This window comes from Manacus vitellinus, unplaced genomic scaffold (genome assembly GCF_001715985.3).
Source record: "Manacus vitellinus isolate BGI_N305 unplaced genomic scaffold, ASM171598v3 scaffold_27_pilon, whole genome shotgun sequence".
Taxonomy (NCBI): Eukaryota; Metazoa; Chordata; class Aves; order Passeriformes; family Pipridae; genus Manacus; species Manacus vitellinus.
Window position 1 is genome coordinate 11,234,696 of NW_021940039.1, and position 22,722 is coordinate 11,257,417.

At 57.4% G+C, this 22,722-nt stretch overlaps 1 protein-coding gene across 1 annotated transcript in view; it reads left to right on the forward strand.

Annotated features, from left to right (window-relative positions):
- Positions 1–12,433, forward strand: part of EXD3 (exonuclease 3'-5' domain containing 3) — a 275,317-nt gene extending 262,884 nt beyond the window's left edge. Inside the window, exon 20 of the mRNA XM_029960619.1 lies at positions 12,317–12,433. Coding sequence (XP_029816479.1) covers positions 12,317–12,433 — 117 coding nt within the window. The remainder of the gene's footprint in view (positions 1–12,316) is intronic.
- Positions 12,434–22,722: the final 10,289 nt, after the last annotated feature.

A 22,722-nucleotide genomic window follows, 5' to 3' on the forward strand; every position in this document is an offset into this window, starting at 1 on the left:
CCTTGGCTCAGGGATGTCCCCATCAGGGCTAGTGGCCAGTGCCAGGATGGCACGGTCCATGGTACCTTCTGAGCCCCAGCTTGTTCCCAGAGCCCCCCTTGGCCAAGGATAGGGTTCTGCAGCCCTTTCCTAACCTATCAGAGTGGGATCTGCCCTTCCTGCCTGGCTCCCTCACTCCCCTCTTTGTGCCCAGGCAGTGACAGCTTTTGGAGCAGCCCCACATTCATGGGGACCACGCCAAGCTGAGAATCGGTGGCAGACACTGCTTGAGGCCAGGATAAATCAGTGGCCCATGTTCTGGGGACACTATCTGGCCACAACCTATGGCCTCAGCAGTGAAGGTTGGGCTGGGGAGCCAAACACCTCCTCCAGCACCAGTGTCACAGCCAGTCTGCCTGGAGGCTGTGGGGTGCTGCAGCAGGATCATAAAATCAGAAGATGGTTTGGGTTGGAAGGGACCTTAAAGCTCATCTCATTCCACCCCCCTGCCATGGGCAGGGATACCTTCCACTATCCTATGTTGCTCCAAGCCCTGTCCAGCCTGTCCTGGAACACTTCCAGGGATTGGGCAGCCACAGCCTCTCTGAGCAACCTGCCCACAGCAGCCTGCTGGGAACCATCACCACCTCAGTGGGGTCGGGGTCCTGGGTGCACAATCTGATGTCAGAGACGTCCAGGAGTGTCACACACCACACAGAGCAGAGGGGCAGGATGGAAACTCCTGGGGCAGCAGGAGCCCTGCAGGAGGTTTGTTCCCCACTGTCCCCAGCATTGTCCCCTTCTGTGCTGCAAAATGTCCCATCTGCTTACAGCCATTGTCCCTCCATGTGCAGGTGGATTTGCTGCTGCCTGAGCCCTGCAGGGCTGCACCTGCAGGGCTGGAATGGGAGTTTTGGACTGTCTTGTGATGGGACAGCCTGGAGCTGAGGGATCTCCACCGAGATGCTGCTCCTTGTCTCGTCACTGCCACTGTGAGTGACGCAAATGGGTTTGCTTGTGGGCTGTTCCTGCTCATGGTGGTGTTTGATGTAGGACTGAGCAGAAGCAAAGGGCATAGGTTTGGCATTGCCCTTACAGGGCTGCTGGAAGGCTGCTGCCAGCTCAACCTCTCCCCAGAAGTAAAACAGTTGGTGCAAACCCTTTGGCTGAGGTGGGGGGGGGGGGAAGAATGGTTCAAAAGGACTGGATGGATCATTCTAAGTTCAAGAGAAGAAGGTTGTGAAGGGTGACTTCAGGACTCGGAAGGGGCCGAAGAGAGAAGTGGCTTCTTTGCGGGGTTGCTGTGATGAGCTCTGACAAGGGTTGTGCCAAAAGTGATGGAGGAAAAACATCTGGCTAGAAATACCTCTCAAGGCAGAAAGGCAGAAGAGGAAGGAGAGGGCAGGGAAGGGCTTGGTGGTGAATACATGTTGAAGTGGGATGACCAGGCTGGAGGTGATAGGAGTGGGTCTGGTCAGAGTGGGGTGGCCAGACTGGAGGTGGATGGTGCTGCCCAGTGAGAGGAGCAGCCGCCCTGCAGGGCACCCTCCAAAGCACAGCGAGACATCCCCTTGCCTGCCCCACACAGTCATCCTGTGCTGCACCCTGCCAGGTATTTGGGTGATGTGGGGCCCTGTGGGTGCAGGCTCAGAGCCAACACCCCAGATGAAGCCTCAAGAGTGTGTCAAAGCAGAAAAATGTGCAGGAAACAGCTTTGCCCTCCTTCTCTGGCTCCTCCCTGAGCCAGGCCAGGTCCCAGTGCAGGCAGGTGGCTGCCTCCTCACCAGGCAGCTGCCCCAGCCCTGCCAGGGTGAGCAGGGAGGGATTTGTGGGGCACTGTGAACTGTTTGGCTCATGGCAGGTTGGGTCAGGCTGGCAGGGAGCCCTGACTGCTCCTGCACAGTGGGTACTGTGGGGATGGATCCCACTCAGCCCTCCAGGAGGCTGGGGCTTGTCCCCTGAGTGGGGACCCTGTGGGAGCAGCTCTGGGCGCAGTCAGGCTCATCTGCAGAGACAGGGCTGGAGGGAATTCAAATCCTCAGGCACAGGGAAGTCCCAGCAGCTCATGGTGGTGGGTTTGATTTTAGCAGTGTTTAAGATTCTGCTTCAAAATGAAACTCTCTGGTCCTCTCAACTGTGGGGAGTGCAACCCCCTGGCACATCCCAACTGTTGCTACACAGCCAAGGGGATGGATCCAGAACCCATGTCTGTGGCCAGGGCAGGGGACAAGCCACTGAACCATGATGTAACTGGTTTATCCATCTGGACTTTCCCCATTCCAAAGCCAAGGGTTTGCCTGCCAGGAGGTGCTGCCCAGAGGCACAGTGAGCAACCCACAGTGGGAGCTCAGGGGTGAGGAGCTGGCCAAGCTGGCAGCAGCAATGCCACTTCCCTGATGGGCACCTGTCTGGGACCTGCCTCCCACCAGCCCGGGGGAGCCCCGCTGGCAGTTCAGCCCAGCTCTGCAGCCCTCTGGGGGTGAGCTCTGCCTGTGGGTGAGCCCTGTCTGGGGATAGGCTCAGCCTAAGGATGAGCCCATTCGGAGGGTAAGCTCAGCCTGGAGATGATCCCATTTTGGGGGTGAGCTCAGCCTGCGGATCCTCTCATCCTGAGGCTGAGCTCAGTTTGGGATCAACCCATCCCGGGGGTGAGCTTAGCTTAGAGATGAGCCCATCCTGGGAGTAAACCCTGCCTGGAAGTGAGCCCAGCCTGAGGGTGAGCCCACATGGGGGTGAACCCAGCCTGGTAGCTAATCTCAAAGTGTGGATTAATCCCAGCCTGGGGTCTAATCCCATTTTCAGGTCTAATCTCAGACCAGTTGCTGAGCCCAGCCTGGGTGCTGAGCCCAGCTGAGTTAAACCAGGGAGCTGAGCCCAGTTCTGGTGCTAAACCCAGCCCAGCCCCGCCTGGGTGCTGAGCCCTACCAGCCCCAGAGCGGGAGTGAGCTGCTGGTCCTGGCTGTTCCTACCTGGGGGTGGGTGCCAGCCCGGCTCAGCACACCAGGATTAGGGGTCCCCCACCCCCGGGAAGGAGCACCGTGCCCCGGGCAGCGCAGCCGCATAATGCCCGGCTTGTTCTGCGCTGGGAGCGGGAGCCTCCCGCCCCTCCTCCAGCGTTCCCAGCTTATTCTACCTTGTGTGTAGGAACTGGTTTTTCTTCCTGGGCCATTGTTTCCGCTGGATTGGGTAGATTGCTCCAGGCCTCGCTCAGATTTCCTTTCTCACGCTTTTTTTTTTTTTTTTTTTAATATTCCCGTTTTCTGCCCCTCCTGTTCTCGCCCCAGTTAAAGCAGCAGGCGCTGCCTGCCGCGGTGGGGGATTCACCTCCTGCCGGCTGTGCCCTCTTGCTCGCTGTCATTGTCCAGGACGATGGAGCAGGCTCCAAAACCATGTCCCCTCGCCGGGGAGCCAGCTTTCATATCAGTAAGGGCAGTCTCTGGTGCAGCCCCACATCCTCAGCACCGGCTCCTGCAGAGCTCTCGGTGGGTCAGGAGCAGCAGGGGTGATCCCGGGTGAGGAGCATCCTGCTCCCCTGGCACAGATTTAAGACCAGGCTTGAGAAGGGACCCCAGCGCCTGGCAGCTGACCTGGGTGGTGGCCTGGTGACAATGTGAGAGGGCTATTCTGTGGCTCCAAGGATTAACTGTGATATGTGTGTGTTCCCAGCCCCTAAGGCAGCTGGAGGCGAGGGGAGCCTGGTCTGCAGAGCTGCTCCCAGCTCCTTCCCTCCTGCCACACCACACTATGAGCCAGGCAGGATGTCCTGGTGCCTCAGGTGATGCTGTCCTCTACCCAGAGGTCTGGTATGCTGACAGGGAAGGGCAGGTAGTGCTCAGATGGTATCTGGCTCCAGCTGGGGAAGGCAGTGGTCCCCCGGGGGCCCCTGCATAGCACCCCGGGGCAGACTTGGGTTCCCAGATAAAAATAGAAGCTGAAACATGAGCCCAGCTTCCCCAGTTCTGCCTCTGCCCATACCCCCACATCCCCTTGGGCTGCTGCACTGGCCCAGGGCACGAGCCCAGGGCATCCACAGGGCTTCCCAGAGAAGGCAGAGGAGGGGGCAGCGGGATGCCTGGGGACCAGATGGCCATGGAGGAGCAGAGGCAGGCAGCCACCTGGCCAAGGGCGGCCTCAGCCACTTGTACAGGGCTGAAGACTATTCTGGGGAAAAGCAGAGAGGTGAGGGCACAGATTCCAGCCAAGCACAGGTCTGAGGGCTGAGCATGGGGCAGGGGGAGAAACCCCTGACATACATTACACAGCTGGTCCCAGGATCTCAGCTGCCAGGGAAAGTCAGAAGGAGTGGGAATAAGGGTAGCCGTTGGTTTAATATGGAATAAAGACAATTTCCTAAAGCTTGTTCAGCCCCAGGAGCCGAGGACGGAGACCCCAGCACAACTGGGAGAAGGTGCAGCAGCGGAGCTGAGGCTTCATGTGCTGTGCTGGGGACACTGGGGATTCGTGGGACCTGGGTCAGGCAGGAACCCAGCTTACAGCACGGCCGGCGAGCACCTGAGTGAGGAAGAGCAGTGCTTGGCTGTTAATGACCTGAGTGTGGGAGAAAAGCTTCATCCCTTTGCAGTTTCCAGGACTCTGACTCGCACAGGCAGAAAGTGTATTTCCATGACCTTTTCCATTTCTGGTGCCAAAATGTGATGCTCCTGAAGGTCTGGGGTAGCTTGGTAGCCAGAATTCCACCTATGTTTTAGTTTTGGGGTGAGACTCTTTTGAATATGAACTGGCAGGATGTGGCCCTTCACTCTGTTTCCAGTGCTGGATGATGCCAGAGCTTGGGTGGGGTTTTTTTTTCCAGCCCTCAGGTTCATCAGCCTCCAGCATCCTCTGTCCAAGAGCTGAGCTCTCACCTCCAGCTGGATAAAACAAAATAGCTTGATAAAGAGGAGCAGCAATGAGCTGCATTGCAGGGAGCTGGGCCAGTTAACCCTTCTCCTACTGTGACACAGGCTCCCTTGGGACGGCTCAGGAGCAGACTGGAGCAGGAGGTATGTGCCCTGGAGCAGCACAGCACAGCTTTGCACGCTCAGGAGGGGTTAACCCTCACCCCAGGGTTAGATATAAAGCACATTTATAAGGCAGGAAGGTGCTGGCATAGGGCTGGAGGAGCAGAGGCACCACAGTCAAGAGGGTGGGAAGAGACAGCTCACACCCTGGCCCAGGCAGCTCCTGGCACAGAGCTCACCCTAAAGCCAAGGCTTCAGGGATGCTGTGTAACCTTGTTATGAGGCAGTTATTACTGGTTTGGCTTTGTTATTTAACTTGCTGTGAGCACTGGGAGCCTGTCCCAGAGCAGTATCCGGCTGTGCTGGGTGCTGTATAAACAGGGCTCGCGGCTACAGTGAAGGTTGGGTCAAGGGTGCTTTGGCAGCTTCAGTGTTTTGGAGGGGCTCAGCCCCCATCTCAGCAGCTCACAGCCCAGCTGGGAGGCAAAATGAGCAAGTCAGACTTGAGATGACTGGGAGGCAGCTGGAGGAATCCGCCGGGGGATGTGTGTGGTGGGAGGGAGATTGAGCATCATTTTTTTTCCCCTGGGAAATTCAGCTTTGCATGTGGGTTTAGATGCAATGTCAGGTGAGATTCTCATCACTGCAAAGGCCTTGAGGTACTGAAAAGGGCTTTCAGTGTCACTGACTACCCACGGCAGTGATGGCGAGGCGGCGGCGGGATGGGGTTTGTGGTTGGGGACCTGCAGCGTCTGCACTTGAGGGAGCACATGTGTGAAAACCGGAGATCACACAGCCTGGGCCCATCCCTTGCCAGACACCAAGCCCGCTCTGACAGCCTCCACGTGTTATCCAGGGATGTGCTTGTGCTTCCTCTCCTCTCTTCCCATCCCTGTCCTTCTCCAGGGGAGCTGATGGACAGCCCCCTACAACCCAAAAGTTGTATCTTTCTTCAGAGCAGCTGCGAACTGGGAGGTGACAAGAAGCCAGTGGGAGCTGGGGTGTCCTGAAAGGGAGGCAGTGGGAGCTGGGGTGTCCCAATGAGGAGCCAGTAGGAGCTGGAGTACCCACGGAGCCTCTGGGGCTCCATCACCCTGACCTTCTGCTCTCACTATCTCCCCTGTCAGAGGAGCTCCACTAATCTGCCCGTTTCAACCTGTGGTTGGTGCTCCCAGACAAGCAAGGCCATTGTAGCTGTCAGGTGAGCCTTTCCCAGAGCTTATGCAAATGATACTAATTAAAGGCATTCTTATCTGTTCGATTTCCCACACCTTTTACCTCGAGGGGGATAGAAAACTTCATGTTTTAATTCCGTATTTCGTGGCAGTTGGAAGGACTGCCTAGGGAAAGCGTTGGGAAATGCAGCAGGTCACTCCTGATGAGAAGAATTGGCTTATGCAAGTGTTGAAACACTTTATTATGCATGAGAAACCTTCCAGAAACGGATGACTAATAGCAAAGCGGGAGCAGAGAAAGCAGTGGGAACGCAGTACCAGGCTGGCATGGGATCCATGTCATCTTACCAGCTTAGCAGGGTTGGGCTAGGTCAGCACTTGCCTAAGAGACCTCTCAGAGTACCTGGCTGACAATGAGGGAAGTGATGTTAATGATTCAATAAACAGAGCCCTTCCCTCTTTGTGAACCAAAGTGCCCCTGGATGATGCCTGGATCCCACCAGCAGCTCTGTTTCTGCTGGTAACATGTTACTGAGCTCAGATGGCCGTAAAAATCCCAGTGCTGGATGTGCAGGCAGGTCTGGTGGAGGATGCCCAAGGTGAATTGGGAGCATCAAGGTGCAAGGTGATGTGGGAGCATCACAGTCCACCTCCCAGCATGTCTCTCGCCACGCTGCTGGCAGACAGGGCTGCCCTGGTGCTGGTGGTCTCTAAAGGCTGTTGTGTGCACCAAGAGCCTTTGCTCCCTTGAAGGACCAGGCTAACACACCCGAGCGTCTCCTGTGCTGCTGAGGTGAGTTTGCTGGTATCCAAGGACAGACATGGAACCACTTGCAGCAGAACAGGTGCAGCAGTATCTACCTTTATGATTCCCAGGTACTGGTAATCAGTGAGAAAAGCTCTTGGCATAGAGGGAAAGGAAACAGCCCAGCCAGTTGCTCTCTGAAAATCCCCTTGGAGGGATGACTGTCCCCAGGGCTACACCCAGAGTTGGCCTTTGCACCCAGAGGGTGTGAGGAAGCTCCAGGGGGTTGAATTGCTGAGTTTCTGCTCTTTATGCAAGGACCTTGAAGGTGCTACAGGGCAGAGTGTTGTTGGAGGAAGAGGAGAGTGTCTGAAGGTCAAAGCTGTGCGTGCAGAGAGGAGAAGCTGGAAATGCTTGGGAAAAGTGTGAGAAAATAGACACATGGGCAGATGAGCACGATCAGTTCCAGACCTGTGCTTGGCATCTGCTAAGTTGTCACCTGGTTTTCTTTCACTGCCCTTCCCAGCACCTCCCACCTTTCTAGGCACTCACTGCTTTGGATGGTAGGCAGGAGGTCTGCAGAGGCAGATCCATCTACCCATGACTCCTGGGCTTGGAAGCTGCTTGTGGGCAGTCTGTGCTGAGCCTGGACATTCTGCAATCTGGGGATGTTTCTAGTCTCGATAAGTCCCTGCAAGAAACTCTTGGATGCTCAAGAGCTGTGCTTTCACAACCAAAGTGAGAGTTGCAACCTCCATCCGGAGGAGTGGCCCTTTCACCAGGTGATATCCATCTCAGAGAGGGAGAAAGAGGAGAGGGTAGGCGGTGAGTAGGAAAAGAGATATCACTGCAGGTGGCTGTTGAGTAGTCCTGTGATATGGTGAGCAGAAGACGCCCAAGGAATTGTCCTGACATGAGCTGCCCTGAGTTGCCCTGAAGAGTTCACACCAGGCACTGTTGTCCTTTAAAGCAGGTTTGATACACTGAAGATTTCCCAAGTCAGGAGCTCTCCAGGCAGAGGGTTGTGTCTCACTGGTAAAACCCTTGCCAAGGAGATCCCTTGGTGACGTTAGCCTATGACATTTGTCAGCAGAGAAGGAGGAAGGAGCCCTCAGGCCCAGGGGCCATTTCAGGGATGGCTCCTTTGGGCAGAGCTCAGCATCAGAAAACTTTGGAGATGCATCTTTCGGGGATATCAGAAGAAGGAGCAAAACTGACTCCAGTGCTGTGTGAACTGCTCATGTTCCACGTGTTTTGGGTACCAGCCTATGGATGTCCACCTGAGCTCATAGGCCCGGCTTCAGCCAAGCTCACATTGGCTCCTGTGGCCCTTTTGGGTCCCAGAGGGTTTGGCTCCTGTTATGTACTTGAGTTTTCTCTGAGCTTCTCAGCTCCCTGGGTGGAGGCTCAGAAAGAGGATGGGATGCTGAGATGGCTCCAGAACTCCAGGCTGAAGCATCCAGTCCCTCGAGTCCTGGGAGTTTCGTGCGTCACTGCTGGTGAAATCCCCACCCAGGAGGGCTGGGAGAGGCAGGGATCATCCTAAACAAAAACAAGGTGCCAGCTGGGCTGCCAGCATTGCAAAAGGACATCTCACCTGCCTCGTCCTCCTCAGCGGCGCAGGCAGGGAGAACCTCACTGCGGGGTGGCTCAGGCTGCTGGGGCTGCTGACAAGCTCGGGGACCACAGATCCACACCAGCTCTCCTGCTGTGACACCACCACAGTCCCAGTCCAATGACATCACCCCTTCTAATCCCCATGTCAGAGCTCTTGGTGGCAACAGCACAGAGCAGGTTGGGCTGCAGTGTCCCTCTGGATGCTGGCCCGAAGTCCTAGGGCAGGAGCACGTGGATGTGGGGGGGATGGTGCACCACACTGGGGTGCAGCACCTTGGTCAAGATGGACAGACAGGCACAGGGAGAGGGGACAATAGTGAGGGGCTGCAGTAGGGACCACAGCTCCATCTGGGATGAGTTGCACATGCTCCTCTTCCTTGCCGTGGACATGGCAAGCAGAGCCCGGGGAGGCAGGGGAGGTGTCACTGCCGTGCCCCTCTGCCCAGGGAACTTGAATTCGGCGCCAGCCTCGCCGCCTCTCCTGCTGAGGGGGTCGGAGCGGGGCCGTGCTCGCCTGGCCGCGCTCACCGAGCCGAACAGGGCACAGTGCTGCCCGGGCAGGGGCTGATTCACACGGGGCACCGGGGGCCGGGTGCCGTGGGAAAGCGCGCCCGCCAGGGCTCCCGAGCGCCGGGATTGCTTCAGCGGGGGTGCAGCCAAGACCCATTTCACAGAGGGCAGAGCAGATCTCGGCTGGGATTTACCAGTGACTAAGCATGTGCTGGCACGGGCTGCCCCAGCGTGAGAAAGGCAGGGCTGCTCCTCCTCCGAGGTGTGCCTGCTGCTGCTGCCCCGGGAGCACCGCCCCGGGGGCACCGGGCACCCACCACGGCAGGGGCACCAGGGGCACTGGACACCCTGCTGTGCCACAGGGCCACTGGTGTCACTGGACCGGGCAGCGTTCTGAGTTCGGGGGGGGACTGCAGACCCCCGGCCTCCTCGTCCCAAGCTGGACTCAGCCCTTGCTTTGCCCATGGCCCAGCACCTACACTGGCCATATGGCCAGGCAGGATGGTGTGAGCAGAGCACTTGGCGTTCAGCCTGCTCAGCACATCGTCCCCAGGGCAGGGCTGGGGCATGGGGCATGCCATCGCCACCCTAAGCCAGGCACAGGGGCTGGGGGGACCCTGAGATGTTGCAGAGAAGCCGAACCCTTCTCTGTCAGGTCATGGCCCTTGCTCACAGCAATTGCATCCTCAGGCAGTGTTCTGAGGTGCCACCAGCTCCTGCTGACTCACCTCATGAAGATTTTTGGAGGCCACAACTAATCCTGCCATGGGAGATGTGTGGAAACCAAACCTTCCTGAGGAGGAACAGCCATCTCTTCCCCACAGAGAGGCTCCCCACCTCCCTACCCTGAAAACAAAAGATTCGCACAAAAAACTTGCTCCATGTCCCCAGGTCGTGACACGGAGACACAGAAGGCTGTGGGGAACTGTGTCCCTAGGCAGGAGCCAGGCATCAAGCCTGATGCCACCACTGGTCCCTGCAAGGCCAGGCAGGGAGATGAGAAGAGGAACTCTATGCCTATGGAGATGGCAGACTGCCCCACTCACTTCATCTCTTTTGGCTCATTTTGGCAAGACATTAAAAAAAATTAACTGCAATTTTTTTATTACAGCTAATTGGTATTGCTGCTAAGTGGCTTATCTGGCTCCTGAGCTCACCCCATGTTTTTGGGAAGCTGAGGACGGTGAAGGCCCAGAGGCTGGGAGATGGTGTGGGGCTGGAGCCTGGCAGCGAGGGCCTGGCAGCCCTGGCGGGGGGGGAATGCCAGGCTACCCCTGGGCTGCCAGGCGTCTCTGGCCCAGGAGGTGGGCTGCCCCTAGTTCACAACAGTAATGAATTTTAGAGAAGTAGAGAAATTTGTCTGAGATCACCGTGCCTGGTACGCTGGCACTGCTGCTCAAACGCCTGACAGGCTCCAAGCTGCCAGGGCTGGGCATCCTGGGGGATTTGGTGTGTGTGACAGAGGGCAGAGGAGCCCCTGCATGTCCTTACCAGGCAGGGAGGGCTGGGGAGGAGGGTGCTGTTTGCCCTTGGGCCCCTGCTGTACCATCCTGGCTGGCAGCTCCATGGCCAGGTGGTTTGGGAGGTCTCTGAGAGCTTCTCACTCCCCAGTGCTGCCACCATGCCCAGGATGTGCTATCCCACACCTCTCCAGGCTCAATGCCCCTCTCTGGCATGCAGACCCCTCCCCATTGTCACTGTCATGGCCAGTGAGGCCAGCACATGACCCCAGGAGCTGCCCACCACCTCTGCCTGCCTGCTGCAATCCCACAGGTCCCTGTGAGCCACACAAGGGTTTGGGTGCCTGTCAGAGGGTGACACCATGGCTCCAGGTCCAGCCCATGCAAGCTGGGATGTCCTCAAGCCTCAAAGAGACCACCTGTCCCACAGAACCAGCACTGACTCCACCACTGAAGGTGACAGGAACTGGAACATGACTCTGGTGGCAGCATCATTAGGGTCTGTCCCATGGCTGTAGGTGACAACTGTCCTAAAAGGAGTCCATCTCTCTCTTTCTCTGCTCATCCTTGGATCTCTCTGTGCTCCTCTTCCCTATTTCTGAGCCATCTTTCAGGATGGGTCTGGCCCAGCTGATGATTTACTGGGCTGGAGCAGCAGGATCCTGGGGACCCAAGCCAGGCATGCTTCATGGCCAAAAGGATGCGGAGCATGTGCTGGTTTTGTGGAGGCTGCCAGTGGGAATCACCTCCTGATGCAGGGCAGAGCTGGGATATGGTGGCGAGTTTGTTTCCAAACAAAACATCTTGCCCCCATCGTCCTGCAGGCAGCTGTGTGGGAGCAGGGGCATCACTGCCCCGCGCACTGAACCTGGTGCTGCTCCAGCTGCAAATCAGCAGAGCCGCCACCGGCCCGTGCCGGGGCCCGCTTGGGAGCTGGAAAAACCTTTCTGGTTTCAACAGGCTCTGGAGCAAAGCCCCAGGCAGGGAACTGATTTGTTCTGGTCAGCAAAGCTGCGCACCTCTCTCCTGGCTTGCCTTGAGTGCAGCTTACTGGGAATGCTCTGCCAGCAAAAAACAGCCCCTAAAAACAAACAGCTGATGAAAGGAGTTGTGGCACATCCCAGCATCCAGCTCCTGGCCCAGTAGGGATGGAAGAGGAGAGGGAAAGTGTCGGGGAGCTAGCTGCGATGCTGCCGGGGAGATTTAGCTGATCACTCTGGGTGAGTGTGTTCAGCTGCACCCTGTGCTCAGCCCAAGGCACTGTCTGTGGGTGCTCCTCAGCAGTGGGATTTGGAGAGCTCCTTGGAGTCCAGCACCCAGCACATCCAGGCACTCAGAGACCTCTCTGGGTACCTTTTGGCAAACTAAAGGTGGGGTAGAAAATGTGACTCAGTGCTCACAGTGCTGCAGCAGAGCCAGGCTGAGCCCAGCATGGAGCCAGCCAAGAGGCCAGAGTGTCTCAGGGTCCACAGCCATCCTCCCCATCTTCTGTTGGACAAGTGAGAACAAATCTTGAAGCCACAGCCCAGACTTATGAGTGTCTGCTTGATGCTTTAAGGCAGCCTCAATTGCTGGTGTTACCTGGCCAGGGAGTAAGAGTGGGCAGCAGTACTCTCTGCCTGGCACAGAGACGTGGTTGAGCACCACACAGGTGGAGTGGCTCTGGAGAGGAGGTTCCTGGGGCTTGTGCCTGGTGCCCTTTCTGTGCTCAGCGGGATAGGCCTTGCCCTGGTTTCCCCTGTAGAATGTGATGGCAGCTGCCCAACCTGTGCTGGGGATGCCCAGTGTGGATTTGTGCTCCAGGCAGGCAGGAGGTGCCTGGGGAGCACAGTTGCCATCTCACTGATCTCCACCTCTCTCTTCTCTCAGGCGTGCAACTGCGACAAGTATCTGAAGGTGCCCCGGGAGAGGATGAGGCAGCTGGTGGAGGGCAGCAGGCAGGCGTCGCAGGAGCCTAGTGCAGGTAAGCTGGGAGTGATGGTCTGACCCCAACCCCCTCCCTGTGCCCTTGCCTGGGACTCACTGCCCTGGGCAGAGCAGAACCAATCCCCTGGGGCTGGAGGTTTCTCAGAGGGCAATCAGGTCCCCTGCCACCAACCTGCCACTGAGTGCAGGCCCGCAGAGCTCTTCCAAGTCTGGTTCATGTCTCTACCCTTGCGACCCTGTCCTGCCCCTTGAGGCACGGGGTCGTGCATAGGATTGCTCAACCTGGGGGGGTTGGTGACATGCAACAGTGGTTCAAGTGACAGCCTGAGGCCATCGCTACCTGAGCGTGTAAAACTCAGCCTAGGTGGTGAAATGCCTCCTGTCTGGGGCTGCTCAGGTGCCTTCCTCACCTGCCCAGTGCCTCTTAAACTAGGTCAGGCTGCAGGGAGGTGAGTCAGTGCTGCCTGCCCAGCCAGGCTCCAGCGGGCTCTGGGGAGGGAAGGCTCCTCCATGCATGCCCTGAGCTGTGCTGACCCACACACACTGCTTCCCAGAGGGAGACACATTTTGGTGGCAAATTACACCCACCCCAGGCACACCAGAATGGGAACATGCCCCCGTTGCTGCTTCAACCCAGCCTGGGCTCTGCCACCAGCCGTTGTGTGCAACCCTTGCCATGCTTCAGTTTGCCCATCTGTTGACAGCAGAGAGCAGTGGGAAGCAGTGGCTGCCGGGCACTCCTGGCCAGCTGTGGCTTTGCTGGAAGCTACATGCGTGGCTCTGGGGGTGAGGGACGTGGTGGGGCAGCTTTTCTCATGGTGCCAGCAGCCTGGGAGTGCTGCGCCTCCCCAGAGGCTGGGACATCCTCCATGGTGGTTTCTCTGGTGAGGGCACTCACTGTGTGTGTACCCAGAGACCAGCTGGGCCAGTTCAGCCAGTTTTAGAGTATGGGAAATAGAAATGCTGTGGTTTGTGTTCAGCGTGTGAGTCGTTTCCCCTTCCCCATTCTGGATGGGGATGATGGAGCTGGGATAGTCTCACACAGCACTGTGGCTCCTCCACGCAGACTCTTCAGGGACCACCTTGCTCTAGCCTTTATACCCCCTCTGCAACACTCCATGTCCACATCAGGCCATGCAGCCTCTTGCTGGGTCCTCGTGTCCCTGGGGGAGCCTCATGAGGAAAGACCAGGTGGGACCCCTGTGCTGGCCATGTCCAACATAACCTTATCAGGGAGCATCCTCCACCCTGGAGCAGTCAGGGACAGGGACAGAAGGTGCCACAGCATCCCCAGAAGGTTGGTGGAGACATAAAATAGAAGCCATGATTCCTGGGCAGGTGGGCACAGCGAAGCAGTGGCACCCACCGAAAGTGAAAACCCCTGGGGGCTTGCCGACAGGGTCTGCTGTGCCCTGGGGCTCTTGCCACCCAGGGGGTTCCATTTCTATTTGGATTTTCCTCAGAGCTGCTGGGATGGTGAGCATCAGTGTGAGCTTGACTAGGTTGTCCCCAAATGTCCCACTCTGGGTCAACTTTTGTGAAAGAGAAGGCTGTGCTGACAATGTCCTGCTATCACGTGGTAGGGACAGTGGTGGCAGTGGGACAGCCTGGGCAGACACAGAAGACCATGAGGAAAATCTCAGTTGTTCCCTGATTTACTTTACATTTTCCTTCTGGAGGGGTTGGTGGCAGGGACCTGCTCTGCCCCCAAGTTGTGGCTCAACACATGGCGTGGGGAGTTCAGCACCCACAGCCCACATCAGAACTGGCCCCTCTCCCCTGACTCCAGCCTGGGCCATGTCATCTCCATCATGTCACTGAACATGGATTAACCCCCAGACCATGGCCAGGTACTGCTGCTTGAAAGGTAAGAAAATGCCTTTTCCCTGCTCCTGCTTCCAGGCAAGAAGGGATCCTCCTCTCATGGGGAGGAGCCTATGAGTGCCGGGGCGGATGGGTGATGGGGATGGATCCTGCAGGACCACCTCTCAACACAATCCTATGGCTAGCCCAGATGCTCCAGAGTCCTGGGGTCCATCTGCAGCCAACCTCAGGCCAGTGCTGCTCAGTTAGGCTCCTGGATTTTTATAACAGGGCTTCCAAATGAGGAAGGGCCAATTATTCATCCTGTAATAGCTCATTTTTACTTGGACCTAGGGCTTTCAAAGGTTTTAGGGAACATTTTCCCTGACACAGCCACAGTTTCCCTGCATGAGGGCTTTGATGGAAGGGCTAGAAATTAGTTTCAGGCCCTGATAGCTTTGCCATGTGATGCCTTTTTCCCAGTGGGATGCTCTGAGCACCCCGAGTGCCTGGAGCAGACTGGAGCTGGGACAGTGAGAGGAGCAGGGCTGTGGGTCACCACAGGGCACAGGAAAGACCTCACTGGAGGCATTGACAGCGTGTGGCTCCTGAATGACCCAGAGGGATGGGCTGTGTCACAGACTCTTGTCTGGCATGGGGAAGCTTCTTGCTTAGTCAGTGCAGTAAAACCAGCTGGCACGGTGCCCCAGTGCTTGAGGGGTGCTCTGCCAGATGAAGTCTGGTCCCTGGGAAAGGCGAGGATGTAGCACATTCCATCAGGTTGGGATTCACCAGAGGAGGCTACTTTAATTGTAAAATCCCCCCTTGCCATCTAAAACATGCTGCAAAAGATGAAAACAGTTGGTCCTGCTTCCCTTGGGTCTGTGCTGCTAGGCAGGCACAGCAGAGCCTCTGCTCCCTGCTGGAGAGTGGCCGGGGGTGCTCAGGGACACTCGCCCATGCTGGGTGAGCACCTCCCTGACCAGCTGCCAGAGCTGGTTCTGGAGACCAGTGAGATCTGCACTACCCAGCTTCTCCTCCAACACCACATCCTGCAGGTGCAGGACACGTCCCAGACAGCCCCATTGGGTGGCTGCAGGAGCAGCCAGAGTGTCCCTGCACTGGGTGCCAGGATGGTGTTGGGCAGCTCGAGCACTCACCTTGCCCCTGCCAGCCTGAGCAGTGACTTGGGATTTCTTTCCCATCTCACTCTCAGCTCCACTACCAGCCTGGGGAAAAGTGGGCAGAGACAGCACAGGGCAGGCAGGAGGAAGAGCTGCAGAAGACGGTGCGGGAAAGGCTGTGCATCAGCTCCCAGCCAGGGTGACACCAGGAGAGTCCCAGGTCCCTCCTCTACAGCCACCACACTGGGACAGCTGAGGGCTGGTGAGACCCTGTGCCCTTAGCCAGGTGCTCAGTGGGAAGAGCCCACTACACATCCACAGCCCTAAGGCTGGGTGCAATTTTTTTCCTTCCATGATTCCCTGATCTACAACATTTGGCTTTGCTGTGAGCATCACATTCGCCTTATTGCCATGTGGAAAAGGCAGGAGGTTCCTGTGCTTTCCCAGGAGCACTCTCATACCAATGTAGCCTCATTGCCTTATACCAGACCCAGTGTGTGGGAGAGGCCAAGGCACGCCCAATGTCTCAGGCTGCTCTGAACACTTCCACAGGGAAAAGGATAGATTCCTGGAGGGTTGCACTGCTGGATCCCAGGGGGTCCCCAGCCCTTTCACCCTCAGACCAGGCAACCCCACACAATTAAGCTGTCTTTTCTCCAGGGCACAGCGGGATGATGGGAGCATCCTCATGTCCCCAGGTGGGGCAGGGATGGGACTGGGAGCTGCAGTGGCAAGACCAGCCAGAAACGCCCCCCAGATGGGTTGTGCTCTGCCAGCTTCCCCTCTTCAGCAGAATTTCATTTGCTCATGTGGAAAATCACAGCTGAGCTGGAGACCCGGTGACACTGTCATGGCTGCGGATTTGCAGAGCTCTGCTGTGCCTGCTGACAGGGGCACTGTGCCCAGCATGCCCTGGGAAGGAGCTGGGAGCCATTTGGAGCAGGACCGTTGCTGCTGCCTGGCACTGGATGCAGGATCTGGCAGGGTTCTCTCCCACAGCAGCACTGGGAGATGAGAGCAATTGAAGGTGCCTCTTGCTTGAGCTCATCCTCCCTCCTCCACCCTGGGAACATCTTAAGATCATGGCCAGGCTGCTGCAGCCCAGGTTGCACAATCCCAGGTCCTTTGTCCTTTGTTTATCTGTCTTATCGAGGAGGAAAAGATAACCAGGCATCTTCAGTGCCCTGCAATCAGCACATTTCTCAGGCTCGTAACTCCTCTTATCAGGCTGATCTCTCACCACGGCTGAGGTTTCCCATGCACCTTTGTACTCCAAGAATGCTCCCAGGTCTGCTTCAGCTCTGTGCAAAGCCTGGACGCTGTGAGCTTTCTCCCAAACACCCCAGCCCAGGCTGAGGCCGAGCCCCCGCACGCGGTTGCGATGGCGCTGGGTGCGGCTGGCGCAGGGCTCAGTGCTGGCACAGGCCTGCCAGACCCATGGCCTCTCCGGAGGCAGCTGGAGCTGCCAGGTCCTCACCTGAGCCAGCCTGGACAGGCACATGGCTCCTCATCCCAAGGTCTTGGTTCAGGCTGGGTTGACACAGAGGGACCTGGGCAAGAAACAGGGCCTGGGGAGCAAGATTTTGGGCAGAAGTACTTGGCACCCCTGGGAAGTTGGGCTTACAAGCCAGCACCCTGACACTGAAACCCTGGGGGTGTCCAGGGCTCACACATGTGGGGACGGGTTGTTTCCAGCCAAATCAGGGCTGTGTGGGCTGGGAAAGGGAAATGGGCACTGGTTCAAAGAAGGTTTGCCCTGATCCTGCTCTGTCCCAGATTTCCAGGCCCTGCTGTTCCCCCCCATCCTGCCGTGATGGGTCCCAGTGCTGACCCAGCACTCCAGCATTGCAGCCAACAGAATAGGTTGTAGAGACTACAGGTCACCGTATCACCATCACAGAGGCCTTTCAGTGTGACCTCCACAGTGCTAAGGGACCCTCTGTGGGTGGGGGTGTGCATCCCCCCATCCCTGCCATGTCCCTTCCATTGGGCTCAGCCCCCCATCCATGGGCAGGACCTCACAGTGGGGCACATGGAGCTGTGACTCCTGCCCTGTCCCTACCTTGAGACAAGTCACCTTGCCCCTCACAGCCTGCCTGTGGCAATAGTTCAGGGTTCATGTGGGACCACCAGAGTGACGGTCTGCAGCTGTGGGGTCTGGGGTCCTGGATGCTGCTGTGCCCTTGGGGCTCTGTGTCCCCTGGGGTGAAGAGACTGTGAGTTCCCAGGCACCAGAGCCCATGCAGTGCCCAGAGTGTGAGATGTGCCTTTGGCGGGGCTCTGCCTCACTGTCTTGGTGCTGGTGGCTGGGGACTGAAGGAAGAGGATCCATTCCAGGCCATAGGGCTCCTGCTGCACCCAACCTTGTGGAGCGTGGGGCCGCCCGGCTCTGGGGCACATGGCAATAGCTTGAGCACAAAGCAGGCTGCTACAGAGGTGAGATCCCACTGCTGAAGGTGGCCTTGCTCAGCCCAGGGTGTGTTGTCCTTGCTCATCCCTGATGCAGAAATACTGTGTGCCCCTGATGCAGGAATGGGATTAATTCCCATGGGCGAGCAGGGGTGGGTGGGAGGTGGCAGTGTGAGTGGGCAGCACGTGCTAGGCCAGGAGGAAACGGCTCTTGTGCTGAGCGGGTCTGCCTGGTTGCTGACAGTGCTTGGGGATAAGGATGATCCTTGCTGCCCGTGGAGCTCTGCAGCACTAACACGTGTGGGTGCTCAGCCCCAGGGTGCTGGGGGGCTGCAGGGCTCAGCCTGCCCGTCCGGGTTCTGTCATCCCCGGGGTGACCCAGGCAAGAGGCGAAGGGGTTTTTATTTTCAAGATGTTTTATAACAGGATTATTAGTTCCCAAGAGGTGTTTCGAATCGATTTGTTAAGGAATGGCTTTCCTTTCTCCTCCACGGGTATACAGTGGAAATCCAGCCTTTGGTGTGAACCGCAGAGAGCTCTGGAAGCTGGGGATCTGACAAACTCCCTGCATGTTGAAAGGACATACTGAGCTCCCCGCAGCCCCATGCACCCCACACATGCCTTTTGCTCCATCTCCATCGTAACTCCAGGGTGTGCAGCAACCAGGAGAGCTGGGCTGCAGCCCCGGGGGAGCCGCAACTCCTCCGGGGAGGGCTCTGCCTGTCTCAAAGGGGAGAAAAAAACTTCCTTCAAAAAATCCCCCTTTTCTCCAGGAAACACCCGTTTTTCTTGGGGGTCCAACCTTTTCCCAGTGCAGTTTTCCCATGTGCCCGGCTGGTATCCTGTGCCTGGTGCCTAGTGGCCCTTTAACCACGGCGATGAGGGGAGTGCAGGCATCTTCAAAAGCCCTGGGAAGAATTTGGTGGGAGGGGGAGAAGGGGTTTTACAAGCTCCCATTCAGAAATGGTCACTTTGAAGTGATGTAGCATTCTCAACCCTTTGAAGAGCCACAATTAGGAGGGGGCTGGTGCAAGCAAAGGCAGAATACAGGGTGACCATCACAGCCTTTCTCTCCCCAGGCTTTTAAGGGATGAACTTTCCCTCCCTGCCTGCCTTTTTCCCACGAGCCCAGGAGGGTGGGATTGGGGTGTTTGGGGGAGCTGGAGGTTTCTCACCCCCTGTGCAGGGAAGAAGGAGTCTGCCATTGGCTTTGCCCACCAGCGGCAGGGCAGCAGAGGGAGCATGTTGGAAGGGAGAGCAAATTGCTCAGGACCCCTGCAGGCACACAGGGGTGTTGGTGTTCCAGTGCTGTGTCCCGGCCGGGGAATTCTTTAGGTTCCATGATGAGGAAAGTTGTTGTCCATGGGTGTTTAGTGCTGGTAGCATCATTTCTGTTATGGTTGGATCTAAAAGTCTCACCTAAGGCTGATGTCCCTCCCTCCAGGATCATGTGCTCGAGAGCGGGGACAATGAGAGAAAAGGGTGCCCAGGCAGAGGCCACCCCGTATCACCATGTAGCACAGGGCAGAGGGAGGCAGGAATGGGGCAAGGACAGAGCCCCTGCTCCTGCCATGGGGATCTGCCATCTGCTGACAGGCTTTGTCCTAGAGGAATCCCTGGGAAATGGGCTCCTCCTCTGTGTACCTGCTCCAGCTGTCTCAGGAATCTCCTGAGAGCAGCCTGGGTGCTTCACCACTTGCCAGAAACTGGAAAAAATGGGAAATCAAGGTCACTGTTTTCCCTCTAAGGATGGATGCCACTTCATGTCTGAAGCAGATGCAGGAGATGAAGGAAAGGCCCATCTACAAGTGGGGTCATGGGGCACTTGCCCAGGCCACAGCGATGGTGAGCCTGACTCTTGCCCAGTGGCTGGGATGGGGCTTGGGGCTGCTTCCCCTCGTGCTGTGGCAGCAGATCAAAAACTTGTGCCACTCATGAGTGGTGTGGTGGTGCAGGGCTGGTCTGCAAATCCACCCTGAGAACATCTCCAGTGACAGCCATGACCCTGAGGGTGGCTGTTTGTCTTTTGGGAAACAGAGGTGACTGTGTCCCACCAGCTCCATCTGGTCATCTCCTCTGGGGAGGTGTGGAAGGGCTGGGGGAGCACCCCTGAACTGGTGTGAGCTGAGCCTTCCACACCCCTTCTGGGCTGCAGCTCTTTCTGCTCCAGTAGTGGTAGGTCCAGACCCTTCTGGACAGCCATGGGGCGGTTCTGCCAGGATGGGGTGGCTCTGCCAAGATGAGATGGCCATTTCAGGGTTGTCCTCAGCCTTGCTTTCCCTCATGATAATCCCAGCATATCCCAAGCTCTTGACAGCTTTGGGACGCAGGGAAGAGCCAGCCAGGAATGCTGGTGTCCCTCTCTGTCCCAGGTGGCTCCCGATGGGGTCCCTGTGATCCTGGAAAGGGCAGGCTGGACACCCCAGAGCTGGCACAGGAGTGATGCGGGATGCCCTTTGTTGTCTTAGTTGGTGCCTGGGCAGGACAGTCTCCCCCTGCCAAAACTGAGTCATCCCATAGCAATAACTGCAACCTGTCCCCAGCTGCCAGGCATCCTGATGGATGGGAGGCAGCTCAGCCCTCAGCTTCCGCTGCCCGGATCCAGCGACGTGCCGTGTCCCTGCCGCGGGTGTGAGAGCTTGCACTGAGCTACCAAAGCTGCCGGGGGGGTGTGGTACTGGGTGTGCCATGGAAATGATCCCCCCATGCTGGGGGCGTGCAGGAACAGCTCATGGGACATGGCCCCACATCACACCCCACAGCGTCCCTTGTGGGACACCCCACGGTGATGTGTTTGTGGTGGGAGATGGGGGGTCACGTATAGGAGATGAGGAATGAGGCCACAGATACCCCAAGGCGTCGTGTCCATGAGCAGGTCAGGAGAGTCATGGGTGTCATGAACAGCACAGACAACTGGGAATGATGGTGATGGTTTAATTTAAACAGCAGTAAGGGCAACCTTGCTGTTGGTTGTCCCATAACACAGCCATGGGTGGGGGGCCCAGCCCAGCTTGGAGAACAGCCCTGCCTGACCTGCGACAGGGAGGAAAAACCATTGCACCCAGTACAGCAGTAGCACTGGTGCAGTTACCAAGACTGGAACAGATCCCAGGACATGGCAGAGGTGCCATGCTCAGGGCAGGCAGTTGGTGGATGCTGGTGACCGCCCCTTCTCCCAAATTCATGGGATGCTCCTCCTTGGGATGCAGGATAGAGCCTGGACCCCCTGCAGGTATGATGGGCCCCTCACAAGGGTCGCTCACATGGATGAACACAGACTCTGCTAATCACAGCAGTGGCTGATGTCATGTGCTGTCTCCTCTCTCCACAGTCTGCCCAGGGAGCCAGCTGTGCGATGTCACCATGCCAGCCCGTGACTCCGCCCAGCCCGGCTGCACCGCGCACAGAGAGCAGCCAGAGGAGCTGGAGCAGCGAGGGGCAGATGCAGTGCTGGGGGGAGGCACAGTCCTGCAGGTCGATGCCATCCCCCCCGGGGTGCTGGACAGAGCTGAGCTCACCGACTTCTACTGCTGCTCCTGCTGTGGGAAGGTGTTTTGGGAGGGGTCCCATTTTGGACGTGTCGTGTCCCAGTTTCGGGATGTTCTTTTGGCCTCAGGGGATGCACAAAGCGTCTATGAGCTGAGCTGAGGGAGGATGCAGGGGCTTGACAGTGAGACAGGGAACTACGCAAGGAACCTCAGCGGATTTTGGGCCATGGGTTTGCAGTAAGAGGCTGGAAGCAGCGGGGCTCTTGTTTTGGGATCCACCATGGAGCACTGACACAGTTGCACTAATGGTTTGCAACAGCCAAAAAACACGTGGCCTCCATGTGATCATTAAAGTAGAGGTAGCCAGGGAATGAACCCTTTGCTTTATTTCTGCCCCTCTCCAGGCTGGGCATGGCAAGAGGGTAGCAGAGGTCTCCAAACCAAAATTATCACCCCAGCAGTGCTGACCCCATGGCACCCTCGCCCCAGTGCCCCTCTGCCTGGTCACTCATGGTGGGGACCCAGGAGCTGCATCCCCAACAGCAGCACAGGGGAGAGCATCTCCAGTGCCTGAAGTGCTCCCAGCTTGTGGGACATGTGCCACACCACAACAAGTATCCTGCTCACCCTGGTCCTGTTCTTCTAGCATTCCTCAGAGGTGATCAGTGGGTGCAGGAGTCCCGGGGGGCTGAGCACTTCTGGGGTCAGGGAAATCTCCGGGTGCACCACGATACCCACTGGGATCTGAGATGCCCCAGCAGAGCCAGGCTGGTCCTGGGGGGTCCCAGTGGTGCCAAAGCTACAGCTACCTGCCTCCCTGGGGTGGTCCCTCAGGACACCCACGTGCCTGAGGCTCTGTGTGGAGGCAGCAGGACTGGCAGTGAGGCATGTGGTCCCACCACCTCCAGCAACCAGTGTCACTGGTGGGACTGGCCAGCACCCAGAGGAGACTGCACAAGCTGTGGAGATCCCAGGAGAGGCAAGGAGTCCAGGCAGGCCTGTCCAAAGCTCCAGGCACTTCTGTTGGGTGCCTCCAGATCCAGGGCCAGGCTCACACCACTTCACCCTACAACAGAGGAGTGTTTGCAAAACTTCCCTTCTAATCCAGTTTAACTTCCAGGCCCTGCTGTTATTGCTGAGAGGGCCCGAGGTGCTCTTGGCTGAGGTGTGACATTTTTGGGCCAGGGAAGCACCTGCACTGCAGGACTCACTTTCCTCTTCCAGAGCTCCTGGCCACACAGTGCCAGGGGGTCCTTCCCCCCCCAAGGGACATCTTACCCTCCAGCTCAACGCTTTAAGAAAAAAAGATAATTTTTCCACTTTTAATATCTCTCTTTCCACAAGACCCTGTCTGAGCATTAATTAAGTGACCCTGAAACGTGACTGTACCTACACTGTGCCCATCCTCACTCCCTAGTGGTCCTAGGTGAGTCCTGGACATGGACATGACCCTCTGGTGACACTTTCCATGGCCACAGTGTGTCATTTTGTCCCTGTTTCCATCACAAGATGGCAGATAATCCCT